General features: G+C 46.5%; 1 protein-coding gene across 2 annotated transcripts in view; it reads left to right on the top strand.

Moving 5' to 3' along the window:
- The window catches only part of wdpcp (WD repeat containing planar cell polarity effector), a 49241-nt gene that overhangs the window by 33919 nt on the left and 2223 nt on the right, over positions 1–13099 (top strand). For both annotated transcript variants that reach the window (XM_076160474.1, XM_076160475.1), the window contains 4 exons: positions 357–480; positions 1530–1593; positions 7266–7368; positions 11525–11633. In XM_076160474.1, coding sequence (XP_076016589.1) covers positions 357–480; positions 1530–1593; positions 7266–7368; positions 11525–11633 — 400 coding nt within the window. The remainder of the gene's footprint in view (positions 1–356; positions 481–1529; positions 1594–7265; positions 7369–11524; positions 11634–13099) is intronic.

Genomic DNA, 13099 nt, shown 5'->3' with positions numbered 1-13099 from the left:
GATGCCTTCGCACGTTTTATTGGGGGAAAAGGCAAAGTCTTTGGTGAAGAAGTTAGTTCAGAAAAAGCCACACTAGACTTATAATTTTGGAATAAAATACAAATTTTGGGTTAAATTAATTTGGGACTCCTGTTTTCTCAAAGACAATCTGAGAAACTCTACTTCTTTGGTTGGATCGTTAATTTACCAATTGTGTGTGTGTGTGTGTGTGTGTGTGTGTGTGTGTGTGTGTGTGTGTGTGTGTGTGTGTGTGTGTGTGTGTGTGTGTGTGTGTGTGTGTGTGTGTGTGTGTGTGTGTGTGTGTGTGTGTGTGTGTGTGTGTGTGTGTGTGTGTGTGTGTTCTGTCCTCCTTCCAGCCCAACTGGAAGCAGCCCTGGGTGTGTTCTATGCCCCAACTGCCGCCCTCTCTGACACGGTGATATTGGAGTACAGGGATCCCATCAGCAAGTACGCTCGCCGCTTCTTTCACCACCTCCTCAGGTAACTCCGCCCCCCCTGCACTTAAATATATATATCTACTAATTTGACATCCCAAGGGACACATTTAGCTTTTTGCAACTCCTCTTGAAGGTCAGAGGTCAGAGTCTGGCAGCTCTGGAGTTAAAGCTTGAACAGAACATTGTTTCTCACAACATAAAATAACAGTCTTCAGAATCATGAAACAGAGTGATACAGATGAATAACAGGTATTGTTGGTGGTATTTTAACAATCATAGAGAAATAGCTATTCAGTTTCATCGCTCTCACACACACACACACACACACTTTTAAGTAATTCAGGAGGCAAAGCGCGGCGCTCGCACCTGTTTAGACCGTTATTTCATTTTGCCTCCTGCCATGAGAGGCTTTTTGAAACGGCTGTTTGACTGAAATATACCCTGTTGTTCCCCCACACCGCTGCCTTCGCCTCTCCATCCGGCAATCATCTCCCTCTCACTCGCTCTCCCTTTGTAGCAGAGCTGAAGCCTTATTTGGCATCCCTCCTCATCTCCTCTCTTATCACCTACCTGCATTCTTTTTCTCTCCATCAACATAAAATGAAGGGAGCCCCCCCCCTCGCCCAACACACACATACACACACATACACACACACACACACACTCTTCAGTTGCTGCTTGTCTTTGTTTGTTTCATGTTGCTCGACACAGGGAAAGTTGAGGCGTATTGTCCGTGGAGATACTGCTGTCTATCTGTCTCCCAGCTCTAATTCTGCTTTATAGAAAGAGCTTTCACTCGCCTCTGTTCAGTTATTGACAGTTTTGTATGCAAATGTTTACTTGCGTGTGAGTAAATGGGAGAGTTTGGGAGGTTTTTATATATGTGTGTGTGTGTGTGGGTGTGTAATTTGCCTGTAACCTCCCTTTCAAAGCATTAAGTAGAGTTCACTTGCAAAAAAATGATTATGAATTCTAAAGTCTAAATATTTCTTAAGCTGTATGTTACAGTTTTTTCTTACTTTAGAATTTTTATTTGTAAATATGATATTCCCGCGAATGTATAGTAATATCCTTTCTTTGCTTTCCCTGCAGACACCAGCGCTTTGAGAAGGCCTTCCTCCTGGCTGTAGATATGGACGACAGAGACTTATTCATGGTGAGCAGCTCGCAGACTTTAGCTTCAAGTGCTTTGTTGCAAAAAAAAAAAGAAAAGCAGTACGCTCCATCTCTTTAAGCACTATTATGAGCCCAGATCAAAACAGAACGAGTCCAGAATAATGCAACTCCCATCATAAAATCAGATTATTAACTTTAGTTTGCAGTTTGTGAGGAAAACTAGAATTTTACTGCAGTAAGTATTTTATAACCCTCTTTAATTGTGTTCATTCACTATTACACACTTGCCTGTTTCCATCATTTTGTGTTGTGTGTGTGTGCGTGTCAGAGAGCAGGTGTGATCTCAGTATGGGCCCCTATCTTTTCACAGCCTCCGTGGCCTCAGCCCAGCCTTCCTCGCCTCCTCTCATCTTCCCTCTAACTCGCTCTTTCTTCCACTCCACGCTGAAATGCTCCTCTATGTGTTTGACCCCCTTTTTCATGGGGCCCCCTTTGCTCCATGCTTCACCAACACCCTAGACATTAATACAGACACACAAACACGAATGTACACACACACACACACACACACACACACACACACACACACACACACACACACACACACCTCTCACTGCCTCAATCACACTGATAGCAGTGGTTCCAATTCTCTCCTCACTAAGTAGTGCTGCTGGGAAGGCGAATTGAAAAGGTGGAGTTGAGCCTGTGGACCTTGAAAGCAGGGAGGGGAGGGGGAGATGGGGGGATGGGGTGGGGGCAAGGGAGGCAAAGTGGAGAGGAGAGGGCAGCAGAGTCACTTGAAAGATATATGACAAATGCAGCAAATTGTTTAAACTCATTTAAGAGAGAAAACAGAAACACTCTGGTGATCAAGGCCCGTGGTGTCGACCGGCGTGCCAGGCTCCACTCGCCGCCAATAACACCGCTCCACCTCGGAGCCCGTTAGAGAGCAAACTCCCTACAAACTCGTCCAAGCGCCTCGTCCGGCTGCCTCGGTGATGAAGAGAGCAGCCAGCACGTCCGTCGCGCAAAAAAGAAAAGGAAAAAAGAAGACAAAGAAGGAAACAGAGCGAGGAAGACATTGACATTTCACCCCTCGGCCTGTCCCGCTCTCTAATTAGGTTGTGTTGTTGCTTTAACCCGCCGCTCGGCTGATTGAGCCGAGGCGGAGGGGGTTAATGAGGGCAGCCCCACCCCCCCACCTTCACCTGATCCCTCCTCTGATGTCCGACTCACCCACCGATCTCAATAATGTGCCATTGACACACACAGATAACACTCTTGCCCTCGTCGCACCTCTGCCCAGCATGATGTCACCCCCCCCCTTCCCATCTCCCTCCCCCCACCCCCGCCCCCTCTATCACCCTCCCACTCGTTCCCTCAAGCTCCATTGTTTGCCGGCTAACAATAGAACCCCTCCAAGCCTTTCCAAATAAGAAAGCTTTTGTTAAAACGAAACACTTTAGTGTCGGGGCAAAATTGAGGGGGAGGAGGAATGGGGGTGTGTGTGTGTGTGTGTGTGTCTGTGAGGGGGTGTCTGCAGAGGTGGTGGTAGGGGGTTACTGAGTCATTTGCAGGTTTTTTTTTTGTATAATGGCTGCTGTTCTGTGGCTCCCTAATTAGCCTTTGATAATGAGTTGATAATGTAACCAATTAGGTCATTCGTCAGCCACTCTGGCGACAAGTTGTTTTTCTCCACCGCCCTCCTCCTTTTCCCCCTTTCCTCTTCCCCGGCTCTTTGGCTCTTGATGTAGCTTGTTAATTAAATCAAATTATGTGATAGCCCAATCTGATGCCCGCTCTTTTGTTCCCCAGTGAGGGCTTGTACTGTTCTTGTTAGATACGTTAGCACTAAGGCAAAGCCACGTGCATCTGTCGGGCTCAGCCTCCCCCCCACCCCCCCACCCCCCCGTCACTCCCCATCCCACCCCACCATCTGACGTCCAGGCTCGCCCACACCGGGCTTGGTGGAGGAACAGAAATAGCACGTCTTTAGCAATAAGCTCATTGTTGTCGCTCAGATGAGTAATTAGCTTTATTAGAATGTTAAGTCCTTAACACATATCTGATAGAAGCCTTAGTCAAACACTCCCGGATAAGAGGTGTGTAAGAAAATGTGTGTGGACTCACGTGTGTGTGTGTGTGTGTGTGTGTGTGTGTGTGTGTGTGTGTGTGTGTGTGTGTGTGTGTGTGTGTGTGTGTGTGTGTGTGTGTGTGTGTGTGTGTGTGTGTGTGTGTGTGTGTGTGTGTGTGTGTGTGTGTGTTTGCACGCCTACGTACATGTTCAGCAAATGCACTTATGTCCAGGGATTATGCTTATGTTAATCGGTCAATACATATGTGTGTGCACACACGCGTCTGCATATATTTACATGCTTTCTCTCTGTCAGTGTTTGAGTTGACAGAAAATGTGATTGCAAATTTAAAGGAAGAATGCACCTTTAAAATGTAGAGACGTCACACCAGCGATGTGTGTAGATTTGATTGTTTAGTTTCTAGAGACTCTCAAACATTTTACAGATATTTTTAAATGAGCTGTTGACAGAATGTTTTGACTTTTATTTGGCAACTTTAATCTCTCTCTTACTTCTCTTTATCCAGTACTCTTATTTCTTTATTGCATTTTGTGAATAAGCAATTTGGGCCTTGTGCAGTACAGTGCAGCTTTATGTGCGATACATTCTCAGTCCTTTCTGCGCATCGTCACACACTGTAGGTCACCACATGTTAGTATCATATAAATGGCAATATAACGTACAAATCAAATTCATTCCAATTGGAATTAACTCGGTTTGGGAATTTGCAGTTTTAATTTCTCCTTTTTGTCTCTCTCACAGTAAGAACCTGACTCTGACGGACACACACATACTCAGAGTGTATACATAGACAAATCATTTCATAATCCTCTACCCTGCTCTCTGAATCATCGATTACTCTGTGCGCTTAAAGCCTGAAACACAAACGCGAGTCGGTCCTGTACGTTCCCTGGTGTGAGCCGCTCATCCTGTTTGACAGCTTGCCCACAGTCATATTGCAAACATACATCATCCCGTGTATTAAATGTGTCATAAACGCCGTTGTGTGTCAGTTAGCCTAATCCCTCATTTATTTGGAGGTAACCCAAATATCAGTCAATATCTGGCTCTTAACATCCCCCCCTCCCCCTCCCCCCCCCTCCTCCCCAGAAAAGGCCCACTCCTAAAACGCCCCTCTTTATCAGTGCGGTTAGCTGGTGCGCTGCAACCCCTAAAGCTCTTATATAAATAAGATTAGTGTCGCGTTTGAGCGTCAGGGAATAAGAGGTGTAATATCTGATGGTTTTATATGCAGTATTATTGTTATCCCTTCTTAGTCAGGCTGATACTCCTCTCTCTCTCCCTCGCTCTCTCTCTCTCTCATCCCGTTTGTTCATTTGTTTATTCTTTCTCTTGCTCTCTCGCTCTTTCTCTCTCTCTTTCTCTCTCTCTCTCTCCCTCCCTCCCTCTCTCCGTCCAGATTCAGACAGTATTATAAGGAGCTAAGCTGGAGTAAAGCGCCCCGGCATCAAATGTTCATATTGTTCTGTGCTCTCTCTTTCTCTCTCTCTCTCACCGCCGTGCTCTCTCTCTCTCTCTCTCTCACATGTGAAAACCTGTCTTGGGATTGTCCTTTATTTCTTCTTTTTCACTCTTTTTCTCTCTCTCTCTCTCTCTCTCTCTGTTCTCCCCTGTTTTCCTCTTCTCTCCTCTCCTCTCCTCTCCCTCTCCTGCTTAAGCTTCCGCCGCTGTGTTTGTTATCAATTAGGAAGCCTCACTGATATCTAATTGAGGGGCCATGTCCTCATTCACAGGGGCTGAATTAGCCACCTCAGTCTTGGGAGCCGATTTAGGTTCTTTTGAGGCCATTTTGTTGTCGGCCATTTTCACATTTCCTCCTACCTCCTCGCAACAGAGGGCAGGCACCACACTGTAATTACCCAATCTGTTCCCATTCATACTCCTCTCCCTCTCCTCTCACCTCCCCTCTCTCCGTGCCTCAATTCCTCTCCGCTCCCCACCTCTTTTGGAAACCAACACCCCCCCCTCTTTTTTTCCTCTGGGGGTACAAAAGCCGGGTTACATTATGGAGGTATTAGGGCCGGGTGCAGGCTCTGCTGGAGGCTGCCTTTAGCCAGCTGAGGGTTATCCATGGCGAGCCCTGAGTCATGGCACTGAGGCCCTGTGATGTCGCTGAGGCGGAAGACTTTCCTTAACACGCTGTATCCTTTGATGGGCCCTCAGTCCCTGCAGTCTGCCTGAGGAAACCCTGTGACCCCGAGCAGCCCTCCTTTAGATGCTTTGATTGATGTTTATTCTGTTCAGTGAGTTTAGTGCCTGAAATGTTTCGCAGAAATTCAATAATGTGTTCAAATCTAGCATCAGAATTTATTTTCATCCACTTTAAAAATAGGAGATGATTCATACTTGCAGGCTCATGGTGCTTCATGGAGACGCTTGTGTCAGTCAGGTCACAGTGACCAGCAGGGAGGGACAGATTTATGGCCCTTAAGACAGTTACTGTTAGCACTGCTTGTCTTTCCTTTTGATCTGAGAGTCCAAACAGGAACTTACTGCAACACGAACATGAGAATAATATTTGTAAGGTGTTGAAAACTGAATTAGTGGCTTGTTGGTTGTCGTCAACACAAGGGCATAAATCACCAGTTTCTTCTTTTTTTTAACATTTTAAGAATTTTATCCTTATTCACCATTTAATGTGCTCAATAAGGATTATTAATGAACTATTTCATCATAGCCAGAATAAGTAAGTAAATAGAATAGATTTAACAAAAGAATTTATATATTACGTGTTTCATTCTTGTGTGCCAGTATAGATCGTCTCCATGGAGATTGTGTTGAATCTCTCTAACCTGTTGTGCTGACAAAGACTGACTGGAGAATTAATATAAGATGACTTTCCTGCTTCCTCTGGACACTGAAGTGCGATTCTGTTCTTCTCTGAATTTAATCTGATTGCATTTATTTCTCCTTCATTTAGCCATCAGTTTTATGAGAATTCTTCTTTCATACACATCCTAAATATCACCTATTCCAGTGTTATATGACTGGAGCCGTGTGTGTGTGAGTGTGTGTGTGGTGGACCTTTAAAACAGGATAAGCTGTCTGATGCAGCGTGGCTTTTAATGAATAGTGTGGCAGTCTTGAGCTTTGAATCAGCCACCCTCAGACATCATTTAGCCGCATTATCTTCCCTTATGGCCATACCAGACTCAAACAGAGATACAGAGAATACACACTGTGTGCAATATTGTCACGGGCTGATATAGTAATATGCTCCGCTGGATGCGTTTCTCCATAAAGAGAGAATATCAACATCTCTGAAAGGTGAACCGTCCCTCGCCTCCTCTCCCACTTTTGAAATGTGGCAGATAACATCCTCCTCCCCCCCGCACCCCCCCTCCCCAGTTCAAAACCGGAGAGGTGGGGGCAGGGGGGGGCGGGGGGCATGCAGGCTGATTTCAAAGTTTTTTTTTGAGGAACAGCGTCTCATCCAACCGGTGCTCTCTCTCATGTCGGCCTTCAAACGGCTCATTCTTTATCTGTGTCTCCCCTCTCCCACCAAACGCCGTCCCCACCCTTCCAAAAAAAAAAAAAAAGCCCCATTGTCATCGGAGCCTAGATTCATTTTAGATTAACGTTGGTGTTTCTTTCTTTCTTGCGTTTACCTTCAAAGGACCTCCATTATGTTGCCGGCGATAAGGGCGAGGTGGTGCTGGCAGACGTGGCAAAGAGGAAAGCTAATGAAATCCAGGCTCAGGCCGCCGCCGCCACCGACGGTAAGGGAACACGGTGATCACGGCGTTTAACCACTAGCCTGACCCCGGTAACACACACACACACACACACACACACACACACACAGTCTTCATTCACTCTTCACTTTACTTCCCGAAATTCTAAAGCAAATTCTATTATTCCGCATATTTTAACAAGAACAAGAATCGTGGTTGCAGGAGATTTGGGCTGAAAAAAAAATTATAATGAAGCCATGAATAATGAACGTAAAGTTTATTTTCCCAAACTGGACATAAAATAACGTCCACAAGTCCAAATTAATGAAATGCATTGAAGGCATTGAAGTTTTTTTTTCTCCTGCAAACCAGAGAGGGCCCAGTTTTTGTGGTTACTTCAGGCTGTGCTTCTGCCCTTTGACACACACTCCCCAAAGCACATACCAGAGGGGATCAGGCCGAGCTCCTGATTACACACACACACACACACACACACACCCACACACAATTCCTTGCAGTGGGCCAACGGGTGAGTAAAGAAAAATGAACATGTCTGATGAGTCCTTCATTGCTGCTTAAAACACACCACAAGGCTATGTTACGGTGTGTGTGTGCTCGTGTGTGTGTCTGTGTGTGTGTGTTTGTGTGCTCCGACACAACCAGATGAGGCAAGAAAGGTATTTAACTCCACAGTATAAGGTCAAACCCCTGAGGCGCGGTGTGTTTGTGTGTGAATGAAAATAAGGGTGTGAGAAACTGCGAGGGCTGTTTGCATGAAGTCCCGTTTTTTTTCCTCCTAATGTGATGGGTAAGGTGCACCCTCCTCCTCCTCTTCCTCCTCTTCCTCTTCCTCCTCCTCCTCATAAGCCTCTTAATTACGTCCTCGATGATTTACCTCCTTCACCTGCAGCGTGTCCTATCCTTGGACAACGGCGCTGCAGACGCAGCGAGGAAGGGACAGGAGGGAGGGAGGGAGGAGAAGATGAAAGCAGGAAAAGTGGAAAATCTTTGAGGGGAAGGAACGGAAACAAAACTATACAGGTGGCAGGAGGAAGCTGATTCAGAGCAAAACAAATGATTGAATGAAGGAGAAAGAACAAAAGCTGATACTTCTCATACTCATATAGAGCACATCTCTGTCTCTCACACACTCAAACAAGTGCATGTACTGTATATCTATCATCTGTTAGCATTTCACACTGTACAACCATTGAGAGACACACACACACACACACACACACATCAGAGGAGGGGAATGTCACAGCCACCTTTTGTTTTTGGTGAAACGGATGCTTCTTCACTGTGTTTGCCTGTTTGACTGTGTATACATCCGTAGTGGTGTGTGTTCAAGCACATGTATGTGTGTGTTTGTGTGTATGTGCGTGCAGTGCAGCGGTGTGTCAACAATCAGGCGGGCAGACGCAACATATTAACAGAGCAAAAAGGCCAAGTTATAAATAATGAGAGGCTGGCTTCTAGCAGAGGGCTCCGCTTGAACAGGTGTCTCACATTTCACACACACAACCACACACAACACACAGCCCCTGGCTCAGTCGTCCCGCACTAACACACACGCCTCGGCCTCCCAAGGACACGCACATGCATACAAACACGGCAAATTTAAAAAGAAAACACATAAATATTAAAGAAATTCCAAAAGAAAAGCTGTGAAGCAAAATGAGTCGTTTCAGCTCGGAACCAAATTTGATCCTGATTCTGGTTTTCTTTCTCCGTTTGAAGGTGTGTGTGTGTGTGTGTGTGTGTGTGTGTGTGTGTGTGTGTGTGTGTGTGTGTGTGTGTGTGTGTGTGTGTGTGTGTGTGTGCGTGTGCGTGTGCGTGTGCGTGTGCGCGCGCGCGCGTGTGTGTGCGTGTGTGTGTGTGTGTGTGTGACTCACTGCAGTTTAGCTGGCTGGTGTATTTAAGGTTTTGGCTGTGACCCAATTCAGAGTATTTGTTGGAATATGCTAGACAAGCAAACAAAAACTAAATATTCATTCAGTGGTGTTGTGACACGATGAGGTCATGAGTCAGAGGAAGTATTGCTCCTCTGCTGGCTGACGGGACAAACACAGAAATGCGTCGGAATGAGGATTTCTTGGTTAAACTTGATGATGACATTCCTCCATTTCTCTGAGATGTCTAACTGCGTTTATAGAAAGTTTCAGCCTCTGTAGGTTGAAGCTGTGCGGCCTGTGACCTTCCACTCTGGCTCCATGTAGACGCGTCACATGTTTCTCACACACCTCTTCCCCCGGCACAGCCACAGTAACCCTTTGTTGACTCTCTTGACAAACTTTGAGTTTGAACACACAAGATGCCGGGCGTTTGTATGTACACATGAAAATCATACTCACACAGCGCAGAGACAGACCATCAGCTCCCAGAGGCGTGTGTCTGTCTGTGTGTGTGAGAGTAAGAGTGAGATACAGTCTATTATTAATTGAGCAATAACTCATCAGTCGTATGTTTGATGTCAATCAGCTGTTGAAGAGGAATCCAGAGCATCCCGTGTCTCCCCACTGGCCCGGCCCGGTCTGGCATTTTCCTATGCAAATAGCAAATGACATCAAACCAGTGTGTTTCTTTATGCAAATAGCCAAACACTCGACGCAAACACATCCACCCACACACACGATCCGTCATCATGCTCTCCCAGTTCTGAAATGAGTTGAAAAAACATTTTAGCCGATGCTGCGGGACGGATTTGCCTGCAGCTCTGCGCCATTAGCAGAGCTTAACTGTACCGGAGCTAATATCCAGAGCGGCGCCCCCACCGCCGATATGTGATGACGCCGACCACCGTGATGATGATGATGATAATGATGTCTCTCGCTCGATTGATCTCGCCGACCTTAATTGTTGACGGGGTGTCACTAAGCTGTCCACAACCCCGCCTCTTAATAGCTGCAGTAATCATAAAGGAGCCGTCAGTTAGAAACTTAACGTGACACTAATGCGGCGCTCTGATTGAAGCTTATTGTACATAAGCCATAAGACTCAAGTCCAATCAAGTTTATTTTTTTGTAGCCCGACACCGCCAACAATTACTCAAGGGCTTCACACGCCTGCGCCGCAACGTCTCCCAACTCGACTCAGAGCTCTGGAAGCAGGCGAGGAAGCAGAAGCAGAAGCGTTCAGGGGGGGAAAGAAGACATAAGAGGGGAAATAAAGAGATAAATAAAGTGGATAGGATGTAAACAATGTGACTGAGGTGTGATTCAGGTCAGTGTGACTTCCCTACTGTGCGGCGTACACGCCTTCTACTATTGCAGGAAGTAAATTACACATAATTGAAGTGTAAGATGCCTGCAGGCGGTCACAGTGAAGTATTCATGTGCAGGGAGAGGAACAACTTCAGTCGTTCAGGCAACTAAAGCAGGTCTTTGCTTTAAAATGAGACTTTTGTTATTTTCATTATTTCATCAAAGGGTCACAAGGAGCTCTGTATTAACCCAGATAGTAGTTTCTCACACACTCAAACCTGAGCACACACACACACACACACACACACACACACACACTTTGGCAGTGCAACACTTCCTTTTTATAACATCGCTGGAAATCGCTTATGGCTGTCGGAATGACAACTGTGTTGATGTGGATAGATACGGCTTTGTGAGGAGGAGGAGGAGGAGGGTGAGAGGATAGGCCTGTTTTTCTTTTCTCTCTCCCTCTCTTGCTCTCCCGCTCTCTATCTCCTTTCCTTTTGAGCAGCATTTTGCCAAGAGGAGAAGCCAAGTTGCCTGTTCGTCTGTCTCCCCCTCACAAAGGCTGATGTGACTGCAGGGCCTTTCAGTGGGCCAAGAGACAAGAGCTTTATCTTAAGATCCACTTTTCCACCTCTCCCTCTCTCTCTCCCTCTCTCTCTCTCTCTCTCTCTCTCTTTCTCTTTTGTGGTTAAAGCCTGTTAGATGCAGCGTTTGGTGACGGATATCTACATTTGTCTCTGTTTCCCTCTCAGCTCTGTTCCCACACCCTCCGTCACTCTTTTGGCTCCGGTCTCAATTCACTTAACGTCGTCCCGATTAGCAGACAGCCGCACTCAAGTACACACACACACACACACACACACACACACACACACACACACACAGCTTCACATAAAACATATTAAAATGATGTTGCTCACTATTAACCCTCAGTATGTGTGTGTGTGTGTGTGTGTGTGTGTGTGTATACCTTTTGTGTGTGTGTTTTGTAGAAGATCCCAGAGGAAGCGATGGTGTGTGTGGCTCTAGCCTGGGGTTCAGGCCGACCGAGGGGAACCAGAGTGCAGCAGGACACACACATCCAGGCACTCCCATAACACAGTGAGTTACATAGAGGATCTGTGTGTTTGTGTAGGTGTGTGTGTGTATGTGTGTGTGTTCATGATGTGCATGCATGTCTGCTCATGTTACATACTTGTGTCTCTTCTTCTGTGTCTTATAATGCCCACGGTAGGAGATGATGTCCTCTCTGACCTACACACACTTCTTAACACCTCAGTCAGTAGAGCAGACGACCTTTGCCTCATGGTTTGATTCATCCTAACTCCTGGGACGCCATCGTTCAAGGAAATCTGTGCCCAGTTTGCTCTCTTAGTGGAGTTTTTAGGGGCAGAAATGTAGAATAGAAGCAGGATTTCTGTTCTTTTCCTGCTGTTTATCTACGACATTGTTGCTGCCACCGACTGCGCCTTTTGTTTGTGTATGAATTTCGTTCCCTGTGACATTTAAAATGTCAAAGCCACATTTGTTCAGCTCTGACGAATCCCAACGCTTCAACTTCAGAGCTCATTAGCTGCATTTGAAAAAAGCCACCAGCGTCCATTTTAACCACGGTTTCCGTCAATGTTTAGGAGTGACGGCTACACACACACACACACACACACACACACACACACACACACACACACACACACACACACACACACACACACACACACACACACACACACACACACACACACACACACACATACATGAGGGACGATAAGTACATAGAGCAGCATCCGTGTGGAGCTGGAATAGGCGGCGGCGGCGGAGGGACGACTCCATGTTCATACCCCAACTAACATATTGGAGTATTTATACAGGATTTATGTGCGTTAGATAAAATGGCACTCTTGTTCTTTTTCATCCTCGTAGGCTTTTTTCACGGCTGTTTGACTGTAACACTGATGACTCTGCCCTCTCCCTCTCCACTCTGCGTTTTGTCTAAGCCCCCCTCCATCCGTCCCAAATCCCTTCCTATCGGGCCAATTTAAACGAGCCGGGGTCCGGGGAGAGAGAGAGAGGGAGAGATGTGGCGTCCTAAGCTGCTTCTTCTTCTTCTTCTTCTTCTTTTTTTAAAACAGTAAAAGGAACAAGGGGGAGGAGGGGAGGAAGGGGGGGAGTGCTAAAGAGGGTTAGGGCGATTTGGCAGCCAAAAGCCCGGTCATACTACCCCAGGTCTTCCCCCTGCACCACTGACAGCAGCTAAGACGGCAGATCCCCACACCTCCCCACAGATAAAGGCCACGGAGAGAAAGAGACAAAAGCTTCTGCCTCTCTTTATTGCACCATTTCCCCCTCCTCTCCCCTCCTCCCCTCCTCCTCCCCCCTCCCTTAGAACAATTTTTCATATTGAAGCCCCGGCATAATCTGGTCTCCGATGAAGTTTCATTGTTTGTCATGTGAAGCCAGTGACAGCTTAGCCGAGATGTGAGCGGGGGAAGCGTTATTATGATGGCGCCGGGCGTTTTCCCCGTTTGGCTTCGCCCAGAAAAGAGCCAGAGACAGGGAGACGAGGAGGC

This window comes from Genypterus blacodes, unplaced genomic scaffold, assembly GCF_046128005.1.
Source record: "Genypterus blacodes isolate CSIRO-AG114 ecotype Tasmania unplaced genomic scaffold, CSIRO-AGI_Gbla_v1 ptg000105l_1, whole genome shotgun sequence".
In the NCBI taxonomy this organism is placed as follows: domain Eukaryota; kingdom Metazoa; phylum Chordata; class Actinopteri; order Ophidiiformes; family Ophidiidae; genus Genypterus; species Genypterus blacodes.
Note: the sequence above shows the minus strand (reverse complement) of the source record. Positions and strands in the feature narration are given on the sequence as shown.